The sequence below is a fragment of the Pseudochaenichthys georgianus genome, chromosome 22 (assembly GCF_902827115.2).
Source record: "Pseudochaenichthys georgianus chromosome 22, fPseGeo1.2, whole genome shotgun sequence".
NCBI classification, from domain to species: Eukaryota; Metazoa; Chordata; class Actinopteri; order Perciformes; family Channichthyidae; genus Pseudochaenichthys; species Pseudochaenichthys georgianus.
Window position 1 is genome coordinate 17,244,588 of NC_047524.1, and position 26,683 is coordinate 17,271,270.

The 26,683-nt window shown below is 42.2% G+C and overlaps 1 protein-coding gene across 3 annotated transcripts in view; it reads right to left on the bottom strand.

Moving 5' to 3' along the window:
* LOC117467851 (regulator of G-protein signaling 6-like) overlaps nt 1-20,130 on the bottom strand; it is a 58,623-nt gene extending 38,493 nt beyond the window's left edge. For all 3 annotated transcript variants that reach the window (XR_011645240.1, XM_034111738.2, XM_034111736.2), the window contains exons 1-2: nt 19,779-20,130; nt 16,820-16,915 (exon numbers count right to left, since the gene is read on the bottom strand). Coding sequence is in view for 2 of the 3 variants with exons in the window: in XM_034111738.2 (XP_033967629.1) it covers nt 16,820-16,903 (84 nt within the window). In the remaining variant the exon portion in view is untranslated. The remainder of the gene's footprint in view (nt 1-16,819; nt 16,916-19,778) is intronic.
* Between the last annotated feature and the right edge of the window lie 6,553 nt (nt 20,131-26,683).

The following is a 26,683-nucleotide window of genomic DNA, read 5'->3' on the forward strand; positions in this document are numbered from 1 at the left end:
TGTGACAGTGTCGTGCGAGTGGCAGTGGATAACATTGTGCTATTCTGAGGGATGTGGATGAGGATGTTTAGAGCCCCTACAGAGGCCTCAGACTGGGCACAGTCCTGCCTGCTGCTGCCAACTTAGGAGCTCGGAGGCTCAAGGAAGCTACTCTTACACAGCGGTGATCATGAATTTGAGTTTGGTTTAAATCCTTTCCACTTTCTTGATGGATATATCTTCACTCCGGCTTCATATCTGGGACACTGCAGCAGCTAATCGAGTAATATTATCTGCAGGAGATTGGTTTGAGGTGGTAAAACTTCAGGGCCATCTGTCTATCTTTGATGTCGGCATCGTCCCCTGACGCGCCACTGCTGCCGGTCCCGTTCCTTAAGGCCTGGTGGTAATTGGGTTACAGAGAGAAGAGAAAGGAGAGAGGAGGCATTATCAAGCCCAGGTTTGCCTCGTCCCTCGCTGGGCTCACAAGCCTGTTCTTGATGTCTGAGACACAGGAGACAAACTCTGTCATTGCAGAGTTGAGTCATCTCAGAGGAGAAGAGAGAGGATAGCTTTAGAAGTCAACATAACTCCTGCCTTTCAATATTTACACCCCTCGAATCAATGTGTCCTTCTATCGGACCGTTAATGCATGATATTTGATGGCCTTGAAGCAAACTCCAATGACATGCAGACATCACCCGAGGCAGTTATTTGAGAGGGTGAGACCGTTGTGTAGTAAAATACAAGTGGAAGGCATGCCCATCTGCACTCAGCTCCATCCTTTACAAAAGCAGACGGTTATTTGACCTGTCATTAGTGATTTGTTGAATGGGTAATGTGTGCACGTGTGTGTAGCATGTAAAGACCCTTTACAGCCAAATGATGCATCACTTCTTAATCAGCTTAGCCGAGTTTTGATTTAAAAGGACTGTTTTCCTTTTTCCATGTCATCACTCTCTACATGCCATCTGCTCCTAATTCCTTCTCTCTCTCTCTGGTGATCTCTCTCTTTCTCCCTCAGGAGACAGTATGTTTCAATCCTCTGCACGTTTAATCCGCCAGCTCAAAATTATACCGTTTTCTTTCCCAGCTCCGTACTTCATGTGCTCACATGCAGTCGGTGAGTAAGAGAGGCCCTTGACCTTTCAAGATGCATGGATTTCCCGTCATGGCTCCCGGTATAAGAGAGTTTTTTATAGCTCCGCTGTGTATCATTAAGCTCCATCCTCTCCACCCTGTTATCCAACGAGGAACGACTGTCACTCAGCCACTGCTGTAACTCCAGACCTGACGTCCTTATTACCTGTGTTGGTTCTCCCCCGCGAGTGTGGGAATGCTGACAGCTAGGGGCAAGGAGTGTTACTGGGACAACAGAGGGTCTAAGTGAAAAGGGTTGTTATGAAGGAGAGAGGAGGCATGGTGGAGGACAGGAGGGGGTTGGGGGGTAATCTGCCTCTGGACCCTGGCAGATCTTTGGGAAGCCGAGAGTCTATGTGCGTAATACAGAGCACAAGCAGGATATTTTATTATCTTTGAGCGTCATTTCAAAATCTGGCGATGTGCTATAAAAGCAACTGTGTTCTTGCTGGGTGACAGATTTCCAATGCTGGCAATAAAGCCTTGTTACTTCCAACTCGCAGGTGCAGGTAATGAAATTCAGGCGGCTGGGCTGACATGTGGACGGAAAATCTCATCTCGCAATGCCACGGGGCAGCAGGAAGCGCCAAACACCTGCAATGTGCTCTGCTGCCCTCAGTCTGCGGGGGGTGACGCCTCTTCCTGAGAGGAACCTGTGCTGGGCTTTGACTCATTGTCATCCAATTAACATCCTCTAATCACCTTTTAATAAAAACCAATTGAGGCTTGAGGTGCTCCTTGAATCCCATTAAAGGCAGATGAAATGTGTTTCATAACAGGAAATGTTTCAGAGCTGCATTACCTTGAAGCATGATTGATTGAGTTAATGATAGAATCGATAGATAGTAACGCTGAGCGCTGCCGTCTGTGTTTTACGGCATCAAATGCTTAGCCACTGCTGATTGATTATCCATGTCAACAGACCACCATCAGTACCAGCTAATGTATTGCCAGGCAGCGACCAAATTTGCTCATAAATCTTGTATACTTGCACCTCAGGGGAGTACAAAATTAACCATCTATTATGTCTGCAAAGGCTAGAATTTGCAACTGAAACCATCACACCCTACTTGAATTATTGAATAAGCTTCCTAGAAAGGGACTGGCCATGCTTTTTGATCTAATATCCGCTCAACATATTTCAAAGCGAAGTGGTGTCCTTTTCTGTTTTCATTTCCGGCTGAATGCTATCTGTGTGTGACAGCTGGATGTCATTTAGCAAGGGGTTTTGAAGGCAATGGGCTCAGCCACACCTGCTTTGGGACTTACATCACTATTGTCTAGTTATTTCCTATGATGAAAGCACTTCTCGGACCAGGGCTTAGCATATTCCAATCGTAACCTATGAATAAAATATCATACAGAAGTGTAACTAAAAGAATAATCATTTAAAAAAAGAAGGGAACATCTTGCATTTACTGTCTCACCATCACACTGAAGTTTGCCGTTGTAAAACCTAGAAAATGAGGATTGTTTTTGAAAGGCAGGACCCTGATGACCTTGCATGATTGCGATAAAGCTCTAGAAAGCTTTAGCATTGATTGCAAAAAAGGCTATGACCTGGTTTATACAAACATTTGGCAACTGCTGATTATGGTGGCGACGTTTTATTACGTTATTGCTGGGTAGCTTACCCTATAGTAGTCTGGCAGTGGCTCAGTCAATAGGGGCCTGGACTGTGAGCTGTAGGGTTGCTGGTTCAAGCCCCCGACCAGACCTGAGTGTGGACAGGTACTCGGAGAGGTCCCAGTTCACCTCCTGCCCTGCCGTGGTGCCTTTGAGCAAGGCTGTATTAATAGTCTAAAATCTATCATAAATTACCATATAAATGCAGTGGAGTGAAAAGTAAGATATTTCCCCCCAAAATGTAATGGATAAGAAGTATTAAACTGCATATAATTCATGAACAAATATCTTAAAAATGTACTTAGTTACATGCCACATCTGCTATCTTATGTGACATGTTATGAGATGGATTGCTTTCTCTGACACTGATGTTGGCACTTCACTGATGATGAACCAACACATCCTCACTCCCAGGTCGGCCTATGTTGACGTTATGTCAAGTCCCCTGCCGGCTTTTTCCAACGCAAGGGGGGGGGCCTTAGAGTCCATTTTCTACGCAAAGGGGGGTGCCCTTAGCGTCCATTTTCAGCTTTCCGGGATGTCCATATGCTCCTATGGATGCTCATGGAAGCACGGCATTCGTTTGTGTCGACTGCCCTTAAAGGCAATGAGAGCGTCCATTCTCATTGGATAACGGAGAATTGTACACCCGGAAGTAAGTATTCCCCTTACTGACGATTGATTTTACAGTGATATCTGCACTACTCATCGACTAAAAAACACCAGATTATCCTTGTTAATTACACAACATTGATTGGTTTAAATTGTGTGCAATGCTTTTGTATTTTTCCCCTTCGATTCGGAGAAACAAATCTTTTTTTGGAGTAAAGGATGGCAGAAGACACTACACTACCCAGAATCCCCAGCTATCGTTTGGACTACACCATGTGCTCTGTTTGACAAACCCCGTGATCTTTAAATTTCTCCCTGCAGAAAAAAAACATGGCCGAACTTCGTTTTATTCTCGGTGTAAAATGCCTATTTTAAAGTTAGTTTGGCCATTAAAATGCGTTTTGATGTCATTTGATGCGAGAAATATGAGTTGTTATTTCAGATGATGTGTGCAGTGGATGTACATGATCTTTAGTTTGCTAGTTATTACGAAGATTACTTCAGGAAATTGCGTCCAACGTTTTCATTGTTACCAAGGTGGTTGCTAGGGACGCTGCTATCGATATTATTTCTGTTATGTTGTGTAACTGTTTAATGGTGTTATCTTTATTGCTACCCCCTTCCCCGTCAATGTATAGTGTTGGTCCACAGCGCAAACATATTAGTTTAACAAAATCCGCATCTAAAGATACGTTATTTTCCCCTGTGCAATTCCAGTCTCACATCTCACAGCACATCGTCATTAACAAATACCGGAAACAGACCGAAAACATTTTTTAAAAATAAAATAATACCTTATTCCGAGTGTGCTTGCTTTTCTCTTTGAAAGTCATCACATACCGGCATTGTAATACACGGTTCGGCTGCATTAAATATTACATATCTGCCGTAGTTCTGTATCTGTAACATGAGGAACTGAAAACGTGACGTAGATCATAAATATATCAGCCATTAAACAACATCTTACATTTCTTTTCACACAATACGTCTCCTTGCAGTATCAACACTAATTCGGCTGACTTTTATATTTGATCCAATTGGTAGATAGGCTGTATTTACACCATAAAGGTGCACAGCTGATATAAAGGGACACCTAGTGGTTAAAGCATGTTATTGAATTTCATTATTTTTATTATTAGATATTAATAGGATCCTTATAAAGTATATTCATTACTCGTTATTCTCTACTAATAGTTAATTAAAGACTGTATATAATGACTATTTTGCACATCCCGTTCAAGATTTCAAGATTTTCTAAGGTTTATTGACATATCATATAGGCCTACACAACTGTGGTGTAGTTCTGCACTGAATGAAAAACTTGGGTTGCAGGTTCCTCAATAGTGCATTACAAGACATCTATCAATATGTGTGCATACCTCCAGCAATGTTAACTATGTTGAAGCACTTATTTTAACTGATATTATACATAATGTATTATACTCTTATAAGATGTATGTAGATATTTCATCTCCGGCCTTGTCAGGTATTGAACAATCAATAAATAAAGAACACAGAATTGTTAAATATAAAACACAGAATTTGTGTGATTATACTAAATGATTTACAAATAAACACCACTGCATTACAACTGTTACACATGCTGATGTAACGCAAATGTTCCAACTTGGGATCAATAAAGTATATCTTATCTTAAGCTGATCGATGGCTACTGCCATATTTGCAAAATTTGCCTCTGAACCTTGACAAGTGCATGTTTCAGGCTTATCAATTAATGTAATGTAATGTTATCAATGAACAAGAGGAGGGGTCACAAACATAAGACCAGCTGTTAAATAAAGCTCTTCTGACCTTAGCTGGCATGTGTGTATATATATTAATGCTGCCCATTATGGGCACAAGCAATTTTCACCCATTTATTAATTATATGTTTTAAATGTGAGTGTTTCCTGTCCCCTAAACCTCCAGGGATGTACACAGTTTAGTACTGGCAACTTCTTATTATGGGAAATACGAAAACGTCTTTTAAAACTACAACTCCCAGTAGAGACGTGCCATATAGAGAACATGTTGCGAAACAGAATAGCCAGCATGTGTTGTTCTGGGGACGGGGTGGGGGTGGGGGTGGGGGTGGGGGAGGGGGGGACGCGGTGGACCCGTTCAAATCCAGTTTTGCAGTCTGCTGTGGTTCCATCCCATTTCAAGTGCTGTTCGAGGCTCGGTAACCCTCGGAGCACATTCTCCAATCACAGAGCTTGAGGACTATCACGGGTTTGTCAAACAGAGCACATGGTGTAGTCCAAACGATAGCTGGGGATTCTGGGTAGTGTAGTGTCTTCTGCCATCCTTTACTCCGAAAAAAGATTTGTTTCTCCGAATCGAAGGGGAAAAATACAAAAGCATTGCACACAATTTAAACCAATCAATGTTGTGTAATTAACAAGGATAATCTGGTGTTTTTTAGTCGATGAGTAGTGCAGATATCACTGTAAAATCAATCGACAGTAAGAGGAATACTTACTTCCGGGTGTACAATTCTCCGTTATCCAATGGGAATGGACGCTCACATTGCCTTTAAGAGCAGCCGACACAAACGAATGCCGTGCTTCCACGAGCGTCCATAGAAGCATATGGACATCCCGGAAAGCTGAAAATGGACGCTAAGGGCCCTCCCCTTGCGTTGAAAATGGACTCTAAGGCCCCCCCCCTTGCGTTAGAAAAAGCCGGCAGGGGACTTGACATAACGTCAACATAGGCCGACCTGGGACTGAGGATGTGTTGGATGAACACAGGCATTAAAGTGAGGCTCTCACAGGTTAACAGCAGACTGGTGTAAGCTGTTTGGTGCGGGGGCTGAAGCTCTGCAAGTGCACTGAGAAAATACTATTTTTCTCATAGGTGTACTGAAGAAAATACATCAGTAATATATGCAATGTTCAGCATTTACAAAGAAGCATGAACCGATGATCCCCAAGCACAGGACAAATAAATATAGCGTTTCCAGGTCGATGCATTTGTTTGAAGTTCTGGCTCTAACAATCCAGGCTATATTCAAGCCCGCGCTCCTAACTGGAAATAGATCACACATATGAATGTGTATGTGGTCCTCCCTTGCTGCCAGCTGAGCCTCTTGAGCGTGGGAATAACCATGTTATCCCCTTCTTGTGTTACCACCCCACAGCGGCATCACCACCTCTCTGTCTGTGGCCGATGATTATTACAAACTTAAAAAGCTTCACCACTCTCTTCCGACTGTCATTTCCGTTAACGAAGACCAACTTCCAGCTAATGCAAATGTAGCGGTGTGAAATTCAAAGCCGGGTGTATCGGATTGTCTTAATTAATTAGTCTCAAGTAACCTGACACGTGTAAGTGTGAGAAGGAAGGTGAGATTAATAAAGGTTTCACGCTCTGGTGGAGGATAGAGGATACGTAATTTAGAGTGAAATCTGAACATACTGCAACACAAACCACAAGTAAACTGCTGATAGAACTCACCGCCAGACTGAAATGTAAATGCAGGTTCAATCTTCAATAAGCTGAGCTAAGAAAAGACAAAAGTCCAATTTCTGAGGTTTTCCTCTCACTTTGATGAAAGTAATCACGGCTTTGTTATGGATTTGTCTTCTCTGCCGTATGAATTATTGACAGAGCAATTGGAGTGGAAATGTCGGCACACAGCAAGGACTCCCGCAAGGATGTTTCTATTATTTCCAAGGCGAGGTAGAAGAAAGAGAAAAGAGCCACTTGATTATCCAACTCACTCACGTAGTGTCAAACAGTCCGGCCTCCATAACGTCACAAATTCAGTATGAAATCTCCTGGCGCACCGGAGGATAACACTGTCACTTTTGACAAATGGCCTGCTTAGAACATTCATGACAGCAGCGGCGGTGACTAAAGCAGACAAACACACATGGGCATTGTACAATTCATTTCTAAAGGTTGGGGAGTCGTAGTGACAGAGTAAAACTCAACGATGGTCTCCTAAGAGTCAGGGGGGGGCTCTGATGTAAAATAAGTGGTTCGGGGGTGCAGGTCCATGCTATGGAGTGGTCTGATCTCTCTCTCTGAGGGCTGTTCAGTTGGACTAGCTGACCGTAGTGATTACCATTGGAGGCCTTGGTGACTCATCCCTGCTTCAGCCTCAGCCCAGAGACAATTACAGCCCCACTCCACACACACACTCCATCATTACCTGTAGTTCAACAGTGCACAGCTGACACTCTCTATCTGTCTACCGCTCATCTGAGTCAGACCTTCTATTCCTATCAACCGATCAGACGTGTCTGTAAACCGAACAAACGAGGGGGTTGGCAGATGGGGCCACAATTACCGTACATTTGTTCATCAGCGTATTTTATTTACATTCTTCATTGTGTGACCATATGTAGCCTACTACGGCTTTGTCTTTGTCAGAGGTAATTCATTTCATGTGTCTTTTGTTTTTCAATTTCCCTTTATATTCTAGAGTAGATAGAGAGAGCGGCCTAATGAGGCATTCAAAGATTACAAAGTCAAATATCTTGTAATCGGGAAAGTGGCGCACAGCTTTTGTTCTTGAGAGAAACATACTTCCTCATCTGTATTCAGCATATTGAGGACATTTTCTTCACCGGCTGCCCACCAAGACTATGATAAACTGTACCCCCAAGACAAAGAAACTGTCAGCAATGACACAATACTCCTTTTTCTTTGATTAGCAGTGTAGTCAGAGGGAAAATGGGACAAGGGGAGGAACATTTCTAGACAAGATCCCCTGAGGTTTGAACACGTCGGAGGTGCAACAGAAATTGAAGCATGATGAAAATAGAGTTGCAACAGAGGGACATTTAAACAGATTGGCTCTGTTGTAAGATGTAGGCATGTATCTGAAAAGTGTCACTTCCCTAAAGGTGGAAAATCTGCAATGGGGATATTTATCTCTGATCATAATTGTATTTCTTTTAAATGTTCCTTTTAAGTTGATGCGAGACAAATTAACCATTTGTCCCTGCATCCTTAAAGGTGGGGTAGGTCATTTTGGAGAAACCAGCTCGAGTGCGCTAGAATTTGAAAATACACAACCGGAAAAAATCTGCCACTTCCTTACAGAGCCCCTCCTCCAACACACACGTACGCGCACATGACCAATGAGGGCACGAGATAAGTTTGTGCACAGATGGAAGGCTGACAGGCAGGTAGGCCATCCAGTTATTTTAGCCGGGCCGGCTAAAATGATTGGTCATACTTTGTACAGCCTTATGACTCATTCTGAGCATACGCTGCACCCACAAATGATTTAGTTAGTCTTTTTAGTGACCTTTCCTCATCAGCCATGGATCTTCTAAGTATCTACTAAGCAGACGTCACCTCTGATGTCGGGGTCATATTCAGTGGTTCTCTTTTCTCTGTTGGCAAAATCAATCCAGTCCAATTGTGGCTCAGTGTGAGCAAAGTCCATACATTGTAGGACTGCCCTTTGTGTCCCTTTCGAAACCCAAATGTCAACACGCTGACTTATTTTAACTAACGAACGTACATAACATCATTAACCATGATCTTTTCCTGAACCTAACCAAGTTGTTTTCTTTCAATTCACAACGTTATACACCGCTATGCCTTTCGACTACTTTCAACTTTGTTTAATCTTTAATATCATCATTATATTTGCTTCAATCCCTTTTTTCTCTTCTTGTATTGATCCCCTTTTGACAGGAATGTTTAGAAAGGTGCTGTCTAGCTATATAAATGTTGTTACAGTTAATGAATGAATTTAAGGAGTGTAACAACCAAGTGGGGCAGTAAAAGCTTGTTCTCCAATTAGATCCAATTACTTATTGTGTGTGTCAGCAGTAGCGCAGGGCTACAGTTTGATCAGAAAGTCACTGCTGTCAAATTGTCAGCGTGTCCCCGCAAGGCACCGGGGACAAGCGGCTTTTAACAAACTAATGTCAAAGCTGCTTCCGATAACCCAGTAAATGAGTATTTACTGCGCATGATGAGACAAGTTTATTCTTGATCTAGCATCATCAACAAACTTGGCACCACTTTCCTGGATGATATCAGACATCATCCCGAAGATAGCTAATGGAAACTTTATCGGATGTGGAAATCCTCTTAGTAATTATATCCGGGTTTATAGTATTTTCATATAATCTGCTCGGTAGGAGTGAAGTGATGGTGAGGTTATTCAGAGTACAGTGGGAGGCATTTAAGGCGGACTCCATCCATGGTGAGATTTAAAGCAATCCTTTTCAGCATGCGATAAGTGGCAGGCTCAGAAGAGTTTGGAGGGCATTTAGAAACTGGACACACAGTGGAGGGACAAAGCCACCCATTAACAACACCCAATGCATGCATATGCCCCGTCAGTCTCAATATGAACAGCATGAAACGCTGGCTGCATTATTAACAGTGCTCCTTTAAGAGCACACTGTCAGCAATGCCTAAACAGGGAGGCAGACCAGGAGAGGCACTGGCACAGGGAGGACTCTCCTCACTGGAGAAAAGCCTTTTATTTCAGACACAGCAATTCTCCATGGATAAGGTGAATAATCCTGTCAACACAGTGCGCAGGCTGCCAAAAACACTGTGAATTATTTTCCAATTATCATTTGTATTTCCTTGCACTTCCAGGGTTTTCATGTGTTGGTCCTTGTGTTCAACTGGAAAGAAGAGACAGGCCAACACATTAAAACACACAGGAGTTGGTTATATAAGAGATAGAGCGCTACACTGGTACTGTTGTTTTTATCTTATTGACCCAACGAGGAAAAGCAACCCACATTGGCACTTAGCATACAGGCTTCAGCGTGACTCTAACAGTTCAGCCCATACTGTATAAAGGCTGCGGTGGTGCAAGTGGAGACGGTGTTAAAACGGTCATACATGATAAAGCACTGGGAGAACTGGCCCCTACAGCTGCAGGAGTGCTTATCCAGAGTGTTCGGCTGGACTGCACTATCTTAAGTGCACACAGGGAACGGCGAGTGGCTTCCCATAGACACCTCGGATGGGAGGTGAGTCTTACAAGGGGAGAGATAGACCCCCCATGGGCCCCAGGGGTGCTTCAGAACGGTAGGAGAGTGCGACTCTTGGGGCGTCAGCAGAAAAACAGCAGGCAGACTTCCTTTTGACCTGCAGAACTGGAGCGATTCAGTCCTCTCGGCCCTTTAGACCCGACCAGCTGTCAGTCCCTGCTGTGGCAGGCGATCGGACGATGTGGGAAGTTAGTCACACCATAGGTGTGATAAGTTGTGTCAGTCTCCTCATAGCTTCTGCCAGAAATCACTATCATCTATCACAGCCCTTTAATGTTAATGCAAATGCAACGGTCTGTCCTACTGCTTTAGAAGCTGTATTTAAATAAGGTCGTATAAGCCATGCAATCCATATCCCATAACCCACCTTTAGTCCTCCTCCTTTAACCTTTGGTGGCTAAAAATACCATGTGATGATAAAAAATGTGCTGGATATGAATAAATGAATGGGGGAAATATGATGTCTCTGTGGACCAGATATTTTTCTAAAGATAGAAAGCTTGAAATGAGATTCAATTATTAATCGAGAAGAAGCAGACGTAAGAGTGAAAAAGACAAAGTAATAAGAGATATTACTAATAAGACTAGCATCTCTACTTTTTATCAGCATGCAAACATGCTAATAATAATAATAATAATAATAATCCTTATATTTATTATAGCGCTTTATCAAAGACTCTCAAAGCGCTTTACAAATACACATTACACATACAGATCATACATGTAATGGTCATCTACTGTATAATAACAACATACCAATGTTGGATCGTATTTTCCCATAGTTTAGCATGTTGGCATGCTAGCATTTGCTAATTCACTTTACATAGAAAGCTCAGGAGGTTGGCCACTGATCAGAGGGCTGTGGGTTCAATGTCCTGCACACATGTTGAAGTGTCCTTGGGCAATTCACTGAAACCCAGATTGCTTAAAACAATTGCTGTGTAAAAACAAGCCATTTACTACGGTGGCCCTGAAGTGCAAGACACCACAGCATTTCACAAAACACCACAGCATTTCACAAAACACTACAGCATTTCACAAAACACCACAGCATTTCACAAAACACCACAGCATTTCACAAAACACCACAGCATTTCACAAAACACCACAGCATTTCACATTGGACGGAAATGGTATTCCTTTAGGGAGAACACTTCTTGTTTGTGATTGGACAGAGCCAGCCAGAGAAGCACTGCTGTGATTGGTTGTTTTTGCTGCCAGTCAAGAAATGACGCTTCGTGATTAGCCCAACACATCAGCCGTTAGCTGTTAGCACACACTCAGAGCTCACAGCTCCTCATATCTGTTCAGAAACTGGACAAAAGTTAAACATGTACAAACCACAGACTGTCTGTGTCATGGTGAATACAGTCGCTGCTTTATTTATGTATGACGTTGTTGTGAGCGTGGACGGAGCAGCTACAGGTTAGTTTAGCCTGATGGATCCGATTCCGATTTACATGGAGATACGGCCCGCCCCCTCTCCAGCGTCTTGTTTGAATGACAGGAGTAAACACAGAATTAATGCTTTATTAACTCATGGTTTGTAAGGGGCTTATCTCCATGTAAATACTATGGTAGACCACCCAATATTCGCATCGCTCTAATCGCTCGAGTTTCACCGCGGCTGTCAGCTGTGTTTGCTCCTGTCAATGCTGTCATTCAAACAAGAGGCGCTGGAGAGGGGACGGGGCGTATCTCCATGTAAATCCTACAACAAAATGAACATATTTGACCGTGATTTAATTGTAATACACGGTGATGCCGAAGTAACTACATACTGATAACAGTTAGTAAAAACCATGAATTAACGCTTTGACAAGTCTGCAGATAAGACGGCAGGCGAAAAGCTTTTAAAATGCGTGTTTTCTGAATCGGATTCATCAGGCTAAACTAACCTGTAGCTGCTCCGTCCACACTCACAACAACGTCATACAGACATAAATAAAGCAGCGACTGTATTCGCCATGACATAGACAGTCTGTGGTTTGTACATGTTTAACTTTTGTCCAGTTTCTGAACAGATATGAGGAGCTGTGAGATCTGAGTGTGTGCTAACGGCTGATGTGTTGGGACCATACGTTGTGGGACCATACGTTGTGGGACCATGGTTGGGACATATTTCGCTGTCGGGTGTTGACCGATCACGAAGCGTCATTTCTTGACTGGCAGCAAAAACAACCAATCACAGCAGTGCTTCTCTGGCTGGCTCTGTCCAATCACAAACAAGAAGTGTTCTCCCTAAAGGAATACCCTTTCCGTCCAATGTGAAATGCTGTGGTGTTTTCTGAAATGCTGCGGCGTTTTCTGAAATGCTGTGGTGTTTTGTGAAATTCTGTAGTGTTTTCTGAAATGCTGTGGTGTCTTGCACTTCAGGGCCACCGTAATTTACAGTTGACCAATGATAAAGCACAATTGAAACACTCTATCCTACTACCACCATCAATGTAAGAAAGCATCTTGGGTTAGCCAAAGTGTGCAGATTTGATAAGAAAACATGTTCACAGTCGCAAACAAATCCTCCCGTACAGCAACCTAAGCAGGACATAACACCTTGAACGTATGAAGTAAGAAAATGCCAGCCACCTTCAGAATATCAAAACAACAGACGCTGCAATCTCAAAATCCTTGATCATGACTGAAATGTGATATATCTTACAGATTTTGCAAAAATAATCACCACAGAGAAAATCGTGTGTGTTGAGCCGGAACACAATTGAAATTGTAAACCAATCTGTACTCTCTGCTAATAGAGTGCTGAAGCTTGCAAACACCCAAATTGGCCGATGGCACCAAAAAAGCCTTTGAACCTCTTTGTAGGGCTTATGACTAATATTCACCCACTGATATCTGCTAAGACTTATCTCAATGAAAGTTTGTCTGACTGTACAGCTCATACTGTATTGCTATAATACCAGCCTTCAGGTAGAATTATCCAGTCAAACATTTAATGACCTGAATAAAAGGAAGAGGGTGTTCAACACAAATTCTTATCTCTCTGTGGGTATGACGGGGAGTGCGTTGGTCCTTCGGCAACAATTACCTGCGTGTGTCAACAGCCAGGCAACCATCGCTGCACGGAACAACCACAAGTCTTGGCCCCCAAGTCATAGAGGGGAAGAGGGGGAAGAGACACACACGCTGAGGAATGCTAGTTGTTATCTATTAATAGTTGGTAAGCTTTTAGCCCATAACAGCAGTGACTCTCTTCCCAGCTTAATTGCATTTCCCATTAAAGCAGTGCTACTCATTATGGTTTGAGCATATTTTGTATGTGTCCCTTCGTGGCAATCCATTTCATCTACAAGGCCATGTTTTGTCTGCCAAGCATGCCAACCATAACGAAGAAAAACACAACAACTGGACCAGCATTAAAGCAGCTTTAGGCTTGTTTGTGTGTGTGTGTGTGTGTGTGTGTGTGTGTGTGTGTGTGTGTGTGTGTGTGTGTGTGTGTGTGTGTGTGTGTGTGTGTGTGTGTGTGTGTGTGTGTGTGTGTGTGTGTGTGTGTGTGTGTGTGTGTGTGTGTGTGTGTGTACTAGCATTACTATACTTGTGGGGACCTACATCTGTTTACATAGTCACGTGTGGGGACTCGCCTCCCTTATGGGGACAAATTGGAGGTCCCCATAAGGGGGATCATTAATTTTAGGGTGAAGACTTGGTTAGGTTTAGGATTAGGGTTAGGGTAAGGTTAAGGGTAAGGGTTAGGGTTAGGCATGTGTTGGTTATGGTTAACGTTAGGATAAGTCTCTAGGAAATGCATGTAAGTCAATGTAATGTCCCCTGAAGTGATGTATACATGGTGTGTGTGTGTGTGTGTGTGTGTGTGTGTGTGTGTGTGTGTGTGTGTGTGTGTGTGTGTGTGTGTGTGTGTGTGTGTGTGTGTGTGTGTGTGTGTGTGTGTGTGTGTGTGTGTGTGTGTGTGTGTGTGTGTGTGTGAGAGCGAGCGAGCGAGCGAGCGAGCGAGCGAGTGAGTGAGTGAGTGAGTGAGTGAGTGAGTGAGTGAGTGTGTGTGTGTGTGTGTGTGTGTGTGTGTGTGTGTGTGTGTGTGTGTGTGTGTGTGTGTGTGTGTGTCTCGACCAAAAGTTCTTGAGGCAAAAAGACGTCCTGCAGGTATTGGATTGTTTTGCTTCACTTCCTCTTTTAGTGGGAGTAGAGAGACAAAGCAAGATAGTACTGCCCCCCCCCCCCTTCTCCCTGGCTCTCAGCCTCTCTAATGGCATCACATTCACATTCATCTAACTGCCCACACAGTTAACTTCTGCAACAGATATGGCAATAACAGTAAAGGTATTTTAAACCTTTACTCTATACGTTTAATAAAAGGTGCTGCCATCACGTTGAACATTGTAATACCTTGACTACACTTGCCTTTGTGTTCCTTGCAGTGCGCTGCTGATGTCTTCCAGCTGACAGCGGCTCAGGCCCTTGGGATGAAGCTGCCAGTGTTTTCCCAGGCGGCTGAGCATATTGGTGGCCATCTGCCTCTCTGCATGCAGCGCCTTCACACTGCGCCAGTCTGACCACCCACAGAGTCCAGAGGCGAGGGGCGCTCTACCCGCAAAGACCCAGCACCTCTTCAACGTTTGGCCTCTTTTACATCTTATGCTAGTGGGCAGCACTGAGGTTACATATGAGAAACTACACCAAGGCTGTATAGCAGGGGTGTCAAACTCAAGGCCCTTAAGAGCTTGCAAAGAATAATATACACTACAATTAGCGTAATTGTTGAATATTTGCTTTCAATTATGTGCCCTAGACTTCTGCTTTCAGACGTAGTTATTTATGGAGTTATTACCAGAACAGATAACAATCCAATGCAGAGCCAATAATGTAATATATAATACATTATTTTATATTTATTATATATTTACATAGTCTTAATGTTACAACCGGCCCTTTGAGTGCAACCATAATGCTGAAGTGGCCCGCCATGAAATTGAGTTTAACACCCCTGCTGTATATTAAGGCAAATAGTTGGTGTCAAATAATGATTTCTTCAAAGATGAAAAAAGCTTTTGCTTAACAAGCTACACAGCCTACTCAGCTCTCTCCCTCAAAAGCTTTTGCAAAGCAGAAAGGGTCAGGGAACTGCTGTCACTCTGAGAATCATCTGTCTGTTGTCACTGAGTATGACTAAATCATGAAATGATGAATATTTCCTCAGGCAACATCCTGACAAGCAGAAACTAGCCTGTTCAACACATTGCCTCCAGGCATGTGTAGCGTTACATAATGAAGCTCTGCCGTGAAACCTATGAATATACCCAGTTTTACATGCTGTGTGTTCTCTCTGCAGCCTGACAGCTTATTACAATAGCCTACATGGAGGATAATGACAAAACTGAATAAACAATGAATGAATGTAGAACAGGCACAAAAAACAGACCCACAAGAAGAACAAAAATTACTTTGACAGCAATGTGACGCCTGTCATGAAATCAGGGCTTCAGGGAGAAAAGCCATTTGTCTCCTGACGGACATACTTCATATTTGCTTATTGATTATTTTTCCTGGCAGAGACTTTAAGAGCCTGAAAATGTCCACTGCTACCTAACAACTTGAGTATTTACAGTAGGCAAGTGAATTGCTACTGGCAATGCACTTCCACTACATTTCATGCTGCCAACTGCTGACATGTGACACTCACTTCAGGAGTAGGTGGAGAGACTTATCAATGTCCTGAGTACAAAGATGGTCCCGACAGTTCTTCTGGGTGAGCTGCAGACTGGAGGTGTTTATTAGAAAGATGAAGGTTTAAAGGTTGTCAACAAGCTATACTCCACGGTGACACGGAGTTAACGACATGCCTGAAAGAGACATTTTACCACTGATGCATTTGCTGTCAACAATTATTATTTCATATCCTGTTTTGCCCATCCGTTTACCATGTTTGGGGATCGCAGTGGATCTGGTGGATTCATTCTAATCAAAAGAAGTTTCGTTTTAAAACTGAGCTGTCAGGGTATATTGGAAGAGAAATAACGAGCTATTCGTAAGTTGAGGAGGAATAACCGCCCCCTCATTGGCCATTATCAATCCGGACCCTTGAGAACCAACCACTTCCTCCTAGCTGAACATCCACGTAATTAGCCACCAATGCGGCTCCCTCTCGCCAATTAAACAGCACCTATTGGAAGTGAGCGCCATGGGATGAGGTAATTACCCTCGACACTGAAAGGACCTCTCATTGCCCAAACCCCTTACTGAGGGGGAGAGCTTATTAAAACAGTCATTGGCTGGAGTTTTCCAGACTAGTGATGGTACAGCACAGTGGTTGGAATATGTCCTGAAGGACTGAGAGAGAGGAAGCTTGTTTAAATCCGGTTGAAAGAGAGGCTTCCTGACACCTGAGGTAGATACACATTGATGCGGACCAGTGAGCTGTCAGGAGCCTGTCTACGGGTCATTGCGCGCAGCCAATGTTTCTCCATTCATTGAGCCAAATACTGTATCACAAACGCACAGAGCAGCCTTACCTTTCTGTAGACGATCATATTGGGAGAGTCCTCCTCTGGATCGCTGGTGCCCACACCTCCCTGGTCTTTGGAACCCTCCGCCATTTTCACTCAGTCCTGTAGAAGAAATAGATGGAGCAGCATGAAAACAGCATCCATTGGACGGATGAACACAGAATGACGGTTCGATAAACATCAGTCAGCATTTCTATTTATCCCGGCAACCAAAATTCAGCTTTTATCATCATGACATTCATCTGCCAGAATGTGTGCTTCTGTCTCGGGAAGGAGACGCCTGTCACAGTCGGGACCGATAAGAGAGCTAAGGCAGGCCGGTGGAGGCTGAATATTAACTAAGCTGCAAAGTCAAATCTTGAACACACAATACAGCAGTGATGCCAGACCAGGAATACTTGTGAGGAGCAGTAACCATGACATATTGTTGAGTAGCTTGAACTCTAAAATATATAGCTAAAGCATATCACATTTTTAAGATAGCTGTAAAACCTGAACACTCAGTTTAAATGTGCTTGCATTGGAAGAGAACTCTAAAGAGTTAGTAATAGAACAGTTGAATTATGGCTTAAAGGCTAAATACATAGCTATATAACTAAACGGTTAGAATAGATAACTTAACAAAAAGTAATCCATGTAGTAAAAATAATGAATTGAGACAGGTGGATAAAAAGTAATAGTCCAAATGCAAACTTGTCCAGATCGACAGTTTATTAATGCATCAGCGATTAACCTTGACTGTTTAAAAAAAAAAAATAGGATTTAATTTAAGAACACAATTATAAAAGCGAAGTAGAAAATGAAAACCACAACAACTGAAAGTGGACCTTGAGCGAGATCTACAAAAAGAAATCCCTCAATTGATTCAATTTTACAAGGCTTAACACACAACAGTACAGATCAACTCCAATACATAATAGGCTATTTGTTGCTACAACCTTCCACCAAGTTTCATGAGAATAAGGCAAGTTGTTTTTTCTTAACAATCAAACCAACGGTATATAGGTAATTATCAACTGTTATGACACTGACTTACTTATGTAATCAGTGTCATAACTCCCTATTTAAAATGAACTCAAATGAGCACAGGTTGCGAAACACTGCAGAACATGACTGTATCGGCCCAGGGGAGTCGGGATGGCAGTAATTATGTATACAGCACAGATGTGTGCTGACAACACAGAGTCCATGTGGCTGTGAGGAGATGAGTCATCCCTATTTACCAAAAAAAAAACTGATGTTAACATGAATGAACCCCAACCCCCTAAATAGTTTAACTGTGGTCAATGCGAGCCACTGTGTTCTTTTTAAACTAAGCATTAGTAAGTGTTTACTCCGTTAGCTGCAATCATATGATGGTAACCTCTGATCTGCCTGCACTCCCCACATTAACCCCACCCCAGGCTTCCTGCTCTGAAAGCTGCTGTTAAGGGATTTATTTACAACCCCTACAGTCCCCATCACTTTCCCTTGACTGTCTCCCCTCTCCCTCCCTCTCCCTCCCTCCCTCTCCCTCCCTCAATCTCTCAGGAGATTTAATTCTGCTTAACTAAGGATTTCCATAACCGACGCTGACGACTGGGCTTCAGACGCTTTAGCCCCAGCTACCCTTTGCAACCGAAGAATAAATGGGTTAAACCATTTATGAGTTCTTAAATCGTGCCGAGGAAAGATGGTTGAGGGGGTGGATTACACAGTTCGACACATTGATAATTTTCTCTACTTATAAAACATAAAGTGTGAGTAGATAATGCTGCCAAGAAAGAAATAATCACACGACTCACTGGGCCTCACTCTTCACAGCTATTTGTGTTTAGGAATGAACTTTGATGAGCTATCAACGCCAGAAAGCACATAGGAAGCAGATAGCAATTTATGACAGGCACACATGAGCGGGCACAGAATGAAACCTTCATACATTAACTGAATTAGTAACACCGCATCTTGCCAAGGGTTGGCTTCTAGCAAGGGATTTGGAGTAGTTGAATTATGTAATTGCAGCCGTACAATGTTACAAGTCTGAACAACCACAGATAATGGCTCTGTTTGAGGAGGGGAAATGAAAATGTGTTCAAATTCAGCGCACTACCAGCGTGAACGACATCAGACGTGTAAGGTGGCTTTGTCACCACAGTTGAACACTTTAATCTATTAGAGCACGGAGCATGGTGATGCGCATGAGTGAATGAGTAATTATTGGCTCTCTCCTTACTGTTTGTTATTGCCATCAGAAGTGCGGAGGGCAGCACTCCCCATTGGCTAACACGTCTGTGCTCTTTTTAGAGTCTGAGCACATTAGACAGCTAATCTTTCTGTCCGTCTCAGGGGCTGCAAAGAACGGCGGGTGGTACAGATTGCATAGCACTTGCTTAAAGAAAACAATAGCGAGCCAATAGGTCCCTTGTGGATAGGAAGCTGTAATTCTAGAGAACAACTTCCTCCCTAATGAGCTGCACAAGCATGCATAGCAAACTCCACAGAGAGGCCTGTCCGAGATGTTCATTGAAAGCTTGTGTCAAAGTGGAATGGATGGACAACCAGAGAGTGCAGTACAGGTGTGTGTGTGCGTGTGCGTGTGCGTGTGTGTGTGCACATGCACAACCTCAAATCCAAGCAAACACCAATTTACGAGGAGACAAACACAAAAGGACACTACACACACACACACACACACACACACACACACACACACACACACACACACACACACACACACACACACACACACACACACACACACACACACACACACACACACACACACACACACACACACACACACGTATTCACAGGACAGAACATCCAGCAACAGCTCAAATAAACAAGCAAATAGAGGCTTAAATAAACTGCCAAAGAGTTCACACACCCAGAAGAACCATGTTGTGATAGTCCCAAAACCATGTGCAATCTCCTAGTGCGAGCCAATTGCAATGCAACATCTGTGACACCTTGAAGCATTCATTACCTTAGATACAAAATAATGCCTGGTCCACTCTGCTCCCCCGGCTGGCTCCCCCTTAGCAACAAGCAGCAGGCAGGTTCATGGTATACTTGGCAGAGGGGAGAAAAGGGGATGAAGAAGACAGGGTGATGACAGCAGTGAAGCAGCGAGAGAGAGTGAGAGAGAGAAGCTGGCCGATCACTGCAGTATTCCTCTATTCCTCCTCCTCCTCTTCTTCCTCTTCTCTCTTCACCAGTCCTGCCTGGCCCCGGCAGTTCAGGAGATCCTCACATGTGTGCACCTCGTTCATCTCCCCTCTCCCTCTGTCTGCATGTGCTCGAGTCAGAGCGAGAGAGTGAGTGTGTGTGAGAGGGAAAGAGAGAGATAGAAAGGGAGAGAGGGAGGGAGATGCTGTGCAATAGGGAGGCAGATCAAGTTGGAAAAGGGGGAGGGATGAAGGAATTAGAGAGAATATAAAGAGGAAAATAGAGGGAGGAGAAAGGCAGACAGAGCGAGGATGTGTGTGTGTGTGTGTGTGTGTGTGTGCGTGTGTGTGTGTGTGTGTGTGTGTGTGTGGTGTGTGTGTGTGTGTGTGTGTGTGCGTGCGTGCGTGTGTGTGCACGTGTGTGTGTGTGTGTGTGTGTGTGTGTGTGTGTGTGTGTGTGTGTGTGTGTGTGTGTGTGTGTGTGTGTGTGTGTGTGTGTGTGTGTGTGTGTGTGTTAGAAAGAGAGCAGTGGATACAATGTGTAGAGGAAAGGAGGACAGAGAGATGCACACAGCAGCAGCGCCCACTGATGCTGAAAATGAGAAACATTTCATTACGAGGATATTGAAATTCTAATGTAAAAACAAGTTACTGAACACACACAAATGCAGGCTATAAATATAATTTATTCCAAACGCTGTGAGCAAGCAACCTCAGAGATAAAGCTTTTTCAATTTCCATTCAAAGCGTTTGTGTTTAAGGCTTGTTTTCGTAAGCAGGCTGTGATCCAAAGTTAGATTTCTACAACTTATGTTTGTATTTCTGAAGCTTTTCTCTTTTTTTATCTCCTCACATTATTATATATTTCATTTTTGGGCTGGAGGATATCAAAAATGCACTCTGTTTCTGTCTCCAGATGTTCCCCTCCTGCATGTTCTCTCTCTCTCTCTTCATGGAAACTCTGGAATCAGTCAAGCTTAAATGGCAAACCAGAACGAATGAACCTTTTTTCTTCCCCACAATAAATGAGATCCCAGAAGCCCCCGGGGAAGATACTGAAGAAATACATGGCATGGCCAATTTGTGAATGCATGCATGCAGAGAGAACACACACAGACACACACATTCAGATGGTTGTGTTGACAGAACCAGTTCACCAGTTTACAGAGAACCATCCAGCCTGCTTTTTTCCACCATGTGCTCATCTCTCTTTCAGCAGGGAGCCTTTATCAAAGCGAAAAGGTCCCGGCTATGTTAAGCCCCCTCTTTAATTATTTTGAAAATATTTGAGATGCTTCAAATATTCTTCACAAACATCAAAGACCTTGAATGAACAGCTTTTTATCGAGCTAAACAAAAGAAAATCCAATTTTTCTTCAGGCCAAATCTGATGAAGTTTGAAAATTGAAACGACAAAACTGGGGGAAACACATATAGTGAGTGGCAGACCTATTAGAGTGGAAATCATTCAACCAGCCCACGGTTCTTACCTCACACATTCCTATCATTTTTCTGCAGGTATATTGTGTTCTCCCATCCCCCATGTTATTAGAGTGCTGCTATCACATATACTTGTCTGTAAATATAGCAACATACCCACCCACCCCCCTGATTACAACAAGCCACACACACACATAACATAGAGGCCTGCAATCAGCATCTCCTCCTGTCCCATGAGCTGCTCTGGCATTAAGAAGTGCCATCACCAACAAGAGACAGACTGACTGACACTTACAATCTAATCTGCTGTAAGGAGGGCCAGCCCTGCTATAATCTGCATTAATGCTAAATTATTGAGCAGCCTGAACACCACTGCCAGAGAGCCACACGACTGGCCACACACATAAAATATGGGGACATCCATTATTCAGAGATAAATAAATGGTTTGTTTTCAAGTTTTAAGTGAAACAAAGTATTCCTCAATGGCATACATTATTACTTAAAAAATGATGACCACTTAAAATTGCTTAAATAATGGAAATAGTTTTGCCATTTGTTGTATAAGGCCCCTTAAAATATAAAATATACAGAAGTTTGCATCAAAGAGACAAATAACTATATTTGACTAAACAACGTGTGTCGTTTATCAACAGAACACAGCTAAAAAAACTAGACAAGCATGATACATTCTAACTTATCATACTGTAGCAACACTAACACTGTCCAACTTTTACTGATAGTTACACAGAAAAGGGAACATGAGATAAAAGCTTTTGTTGACCACATGAATTATGTTAGTAAAATCCTTTACCATATAGATGTTTAATTCTTAACCTGTTCTACACCGCCCCCCGATACCGGGGGAAAAAGCGCGTCATCTGCAGGAAACAGCGTCTGAGGGCATCTTAATATTCAATAAACTATGAATGTTTTATATCCATGTAACGAAGAAACTCAGCTAACTAAACCCACAAAGCTAGCGTTGAGCCTATGAATTAGCCACGAGCGTAAAAATGCTAATTACTGCACAGAAACTCACTCATAAAACCCTTATTACTTATCGTAGCTGTACGTCTAACCCATCGATCTGATCGTGAGAAGACACAGAATCGATCGGTACATACATCATCACTCCATGATAAGAACTCGCGAAGATATTAACAAGAACAGACATCAAAACATGTGGCGCTAGGTAGCTAGAAACTGCAAAATGGCTCACCTTTGTCGTTGTCTGGTCAAAAGTGGTCTTCAATGGCATTACAACGGTAACAACGCTGCTGAAGTTAATCCATAGGTTAATCCAATGTGTCTGTGTCCCTTTGAAATGATTTCTGATAATCCATAAGCAACAAACCTGCTTTTCCGTTTCCAGATGTCAGAGCAAGAGATAGGTTCGCTCTCATGCACGCAAAGCCCCCATCTTTTTTTGTTAACGTGTGTGTCTATGTGGAAATTCCCCTTCAATTATATTATATTATATATTATATTGGCTCTAACGGTCAAAAAGAGATGTCAATCACCAAAATCGACCAATGGGTTCCAGAGAAACGGTAAAAACGGCCATTTCCAGAGGTGGAGTTTTTTTAGGTCAAACGTCACTTGTTTTGCATCAATCTTGATACAGGGTAGGGGAGACCAGGGACAGTTGCAACACTTTTTGGGCTTTTCCCCAATAAGTAAAAAACTATTTACAATAGGATAGCCATTTTGATATATTATACATTATCAATATGTCAGCTACTGAAACAATGTATTTAAGATGTTTTTATGAAATAAGTATAGGTTGGAAAATGTATTTTTTTTTTTTTAAACTCAACTGTTACAACTGTCCTTGTGTACAGGGACAGTTGTAGCACATGCCAGGCACGGTTGTAACATGTTAATAACGGTTACCTTTTTGCACACTAAATGACAACAAATAGGGAAAGCTGTCAACAAGATTGAAACTCGGCCACTCAGTTCCTTGGGCAGGGCACATGGCATTTAATAAAACACTGCGTAGAGTGGGTCGTCGTTTTGCCTGGCCAGGCCTGTACACCCAGCTGTCCCAGTTTTGCCAGGCCTGTGAGACCTGCCAGATTACATCTAGGCAAAGGGTAGCTAAAGCCCCGTTACAGCTCTTGCCCCTCATTGAAACCCCGTTTGAAAGAATAGATGTAGTTGGGCCTTTAGAGAGAAGTGCATCGGGTAACCGCTACATACTGGTAATTTGTGACTATGCTACCCGCTCCCGAAGTGGTAAGGCAACAAGATTTGAATGGGGTTTCACACATCCTCCAACAAACAATGAACAGGATAACAGATAACACACACAGCATCATCCTCTGTGAAGGATTAAACTGTTCTCTGAGAGGTGCTTCTACCTTAATTATGTGGACCTACCTCCTTTGAGCTGAGACCATAATATAAATCAGGTAGTCTCAAAAGCATCTCCTGCTCTGTTGAGAACACCTTCTTTGGTGTCCAGTAGCCTACTCTTTGGGGTGTTTGTGATCCCTGACTCTCCAACCTCAGCCTCTTTGTATGGAACCGGTACAGGGTGACATGGCATATATCCAGGGACTTTGCCACTTCCCTGAATGATTTGCCCTTCTCAACTTCATTTGAGGCCCTCTGTAGCAGAGCAAGTGGCACTCCCCTGTCTGTCTTCCTCTTTCTGACATTTGGCATACTGTAACAACCCAGTCTCACGGCATTTCGTGTTCACCAACACGATTTTTAATCTATTGATTCATGTTCACCATCACGATTTGCCCCTTTTTTTCGTGTTGCACACCACGATTTAAAAGCAATGTATTTCTACTGGTAACGTGTTTCGTGCCTGCAGGCTGCAGCACGTCTTTTTCTCCGGTCGGGTCGTGGAAGACCGGAAGCTGTGTGGTTCATAAAAACATGTTCTTACTCAATATCAAGCCACAGTTATTGCTTTTATTTTAAATCGTATAATTTCGGACTTTTGTTGTCGTCTGTGAGGAAAATAAATGGGGCTCAGAGCCTCAGGATACTGAAATCTGTATTTTTTAAATCTTTTTTTCCTTCTAATTTGTTATTATTTTCAAAATAACACACTGTTATTTACTCACCAATAACACACAATTATCCTTGCTTTTATTTATTGGTTTGATTCCATAATCTCGGGCTTTTTCGGCGTCCGTCAGGAACTGAATTTCAAAATAAATATAACCGGAAACAGACGTAGGCATTTCGAGCGATTACCCAGCTATGGTTTTAAGCTCGCTGATTGGATGTGTTAGCCGCAATGCATGCTGGGATTTGGTGTTTATATTATATGAAATCCGGAAAACATTTTAAAAGTATAAAATAATACTTAATTCCGAGTGCTCTTGCTTTTCTCTTTGAAAGTCATCACATAACGGCATTGTAATACACGGTTCGGCTGCATTACATATTACAGATCTGCCGTAGTTCTTTATTTAGTGAGCCCTGATGAGAAGACCTTTGGAAAAACTGGAAGAAATGGCGCCGAAACTGAATACTTGACGTGGATCATAAATATATCAACAATTAAACAACATCTTCAATTTCTCTTCACACAATACGTCTCCTTGCAGTATCAACACTAATTCGACTGACTTTTACATTTGATCTAATTCATAGATAGGTTATATTTACACCATAACGGTGCACAGCTGATAGAAAAGGACTGTAGTTTTTAAAGATATTACTGATTTTCTTTGAATGTAAGAATGTAAATACTGAGTCTGAAATAGTATAGCAATATGCTGTGAAAATGATGTGAAAGCATGCATAAAACTATACATCTTCAGATGTTGTACATACACACTAATAATACAAAGTTATTATGGCTGTGTGCACCTTGTGTGCACCTCCTAGTGGTTAAAGCACGTTATTGAATTATTGTTTGTATGTGTTATATTTGATTAAAAAAATATTTAGAGTCCATACTTTCATAGGGGGAAAGTATAAATATAGAAATATAGAATATAACAAATCAAGAAGATACTATAAGTGATTTCTACAATAAAACAGTTTAGTGCAGGATGTACACAGATATTAATAGGAGGAGGTGCAAAACAGAAAAACGGATTAACCTTTATTTAAACATTAAATATTAAATATTAAGCCTGACAAAGTAATTAACGTCTAATATATTGCTTTCCTGCAATGTTAACTATGTTGAAGCACTTATTTTAACTGATATTATACACATTAATTATACTCTTATGTATGTAGATAGAATAAGAAATGTGCAGAATATGACAGTTTAATGGTGGAGGTACACACATATTGATAGATGTCTTGTAATGCACTGTTGAGGAACCTGTGACCCAAGTTTTTCATTCATTGCATAACTACACCGTAGTTGTGTATGATATGTCAATAAACCTTTGAAAATCTTGAAAGGGATGTGCAAAATAGCCATAATATACAGTCTTTAATTAACTATTAGTAGAGAATAACGAGTAATGAATATACTTTATTACTTGTTTCCATTCATGTCAATTGCAGATACATGTCTAGTCTTCTCAAGGACCAACTATCAAATATCTCTCCTGATTGTTGGCACTTGACACTCACCTTACCTGAATTTTACTCAGGTGTAACTAAAGTCTGATTTAAGGGTTGTTTATATTTCACATCATTAATCAGAATCTGCAAAGTAACTCAAATAAATGCAGTGGAGTAAAAATACCAGGTTAACCTCTGAATTGTAGTGGAGTAGAATTACAAAGTAGCAATGAGCTGTCATGTGGGTATACGGCATTAATATAATGCTGCGCATTATGGACACAAGTGATTTTCACCCATTTATTAATTATATGTTTTACATTTGATAACACCAATGTGTTTAATAATGGCGACTTCTAATTGTGGGAAAAACAAAAACGTTCAGTAGAGACGTCCCATAGAACATTTTGCGAAACACAATAACCAGCATGTGTAGTTCTGGAGGGGTGTTCGATTCCAGTTTTGGATAGTCTGGCGTGGTTTCGTTCCATTTCACACAGCTGTTTGACGCTCTGCGTAACCTTACGGGAACTGTAGTCCTAAACGATAGCTGGGGATTATGGGTAGTGTAGTGTCTTCGGCCATCCTAAACTCAGAAATGTTGACAATCGCAATGATGCTCGAAATGTCCCTTATAGGCCTACGTCTGTTTCCGGTTATTTTTATTTTGAAATTCAGTTCCTGACGGACACCAAAAAAGCCCGAGATTATGGAATTAAACCAATAAATAAAAGCAAGGATAATTGTGTGTTATTGGTGAGTAAATAACAGTGTGTTATTTTGAAAAGAATA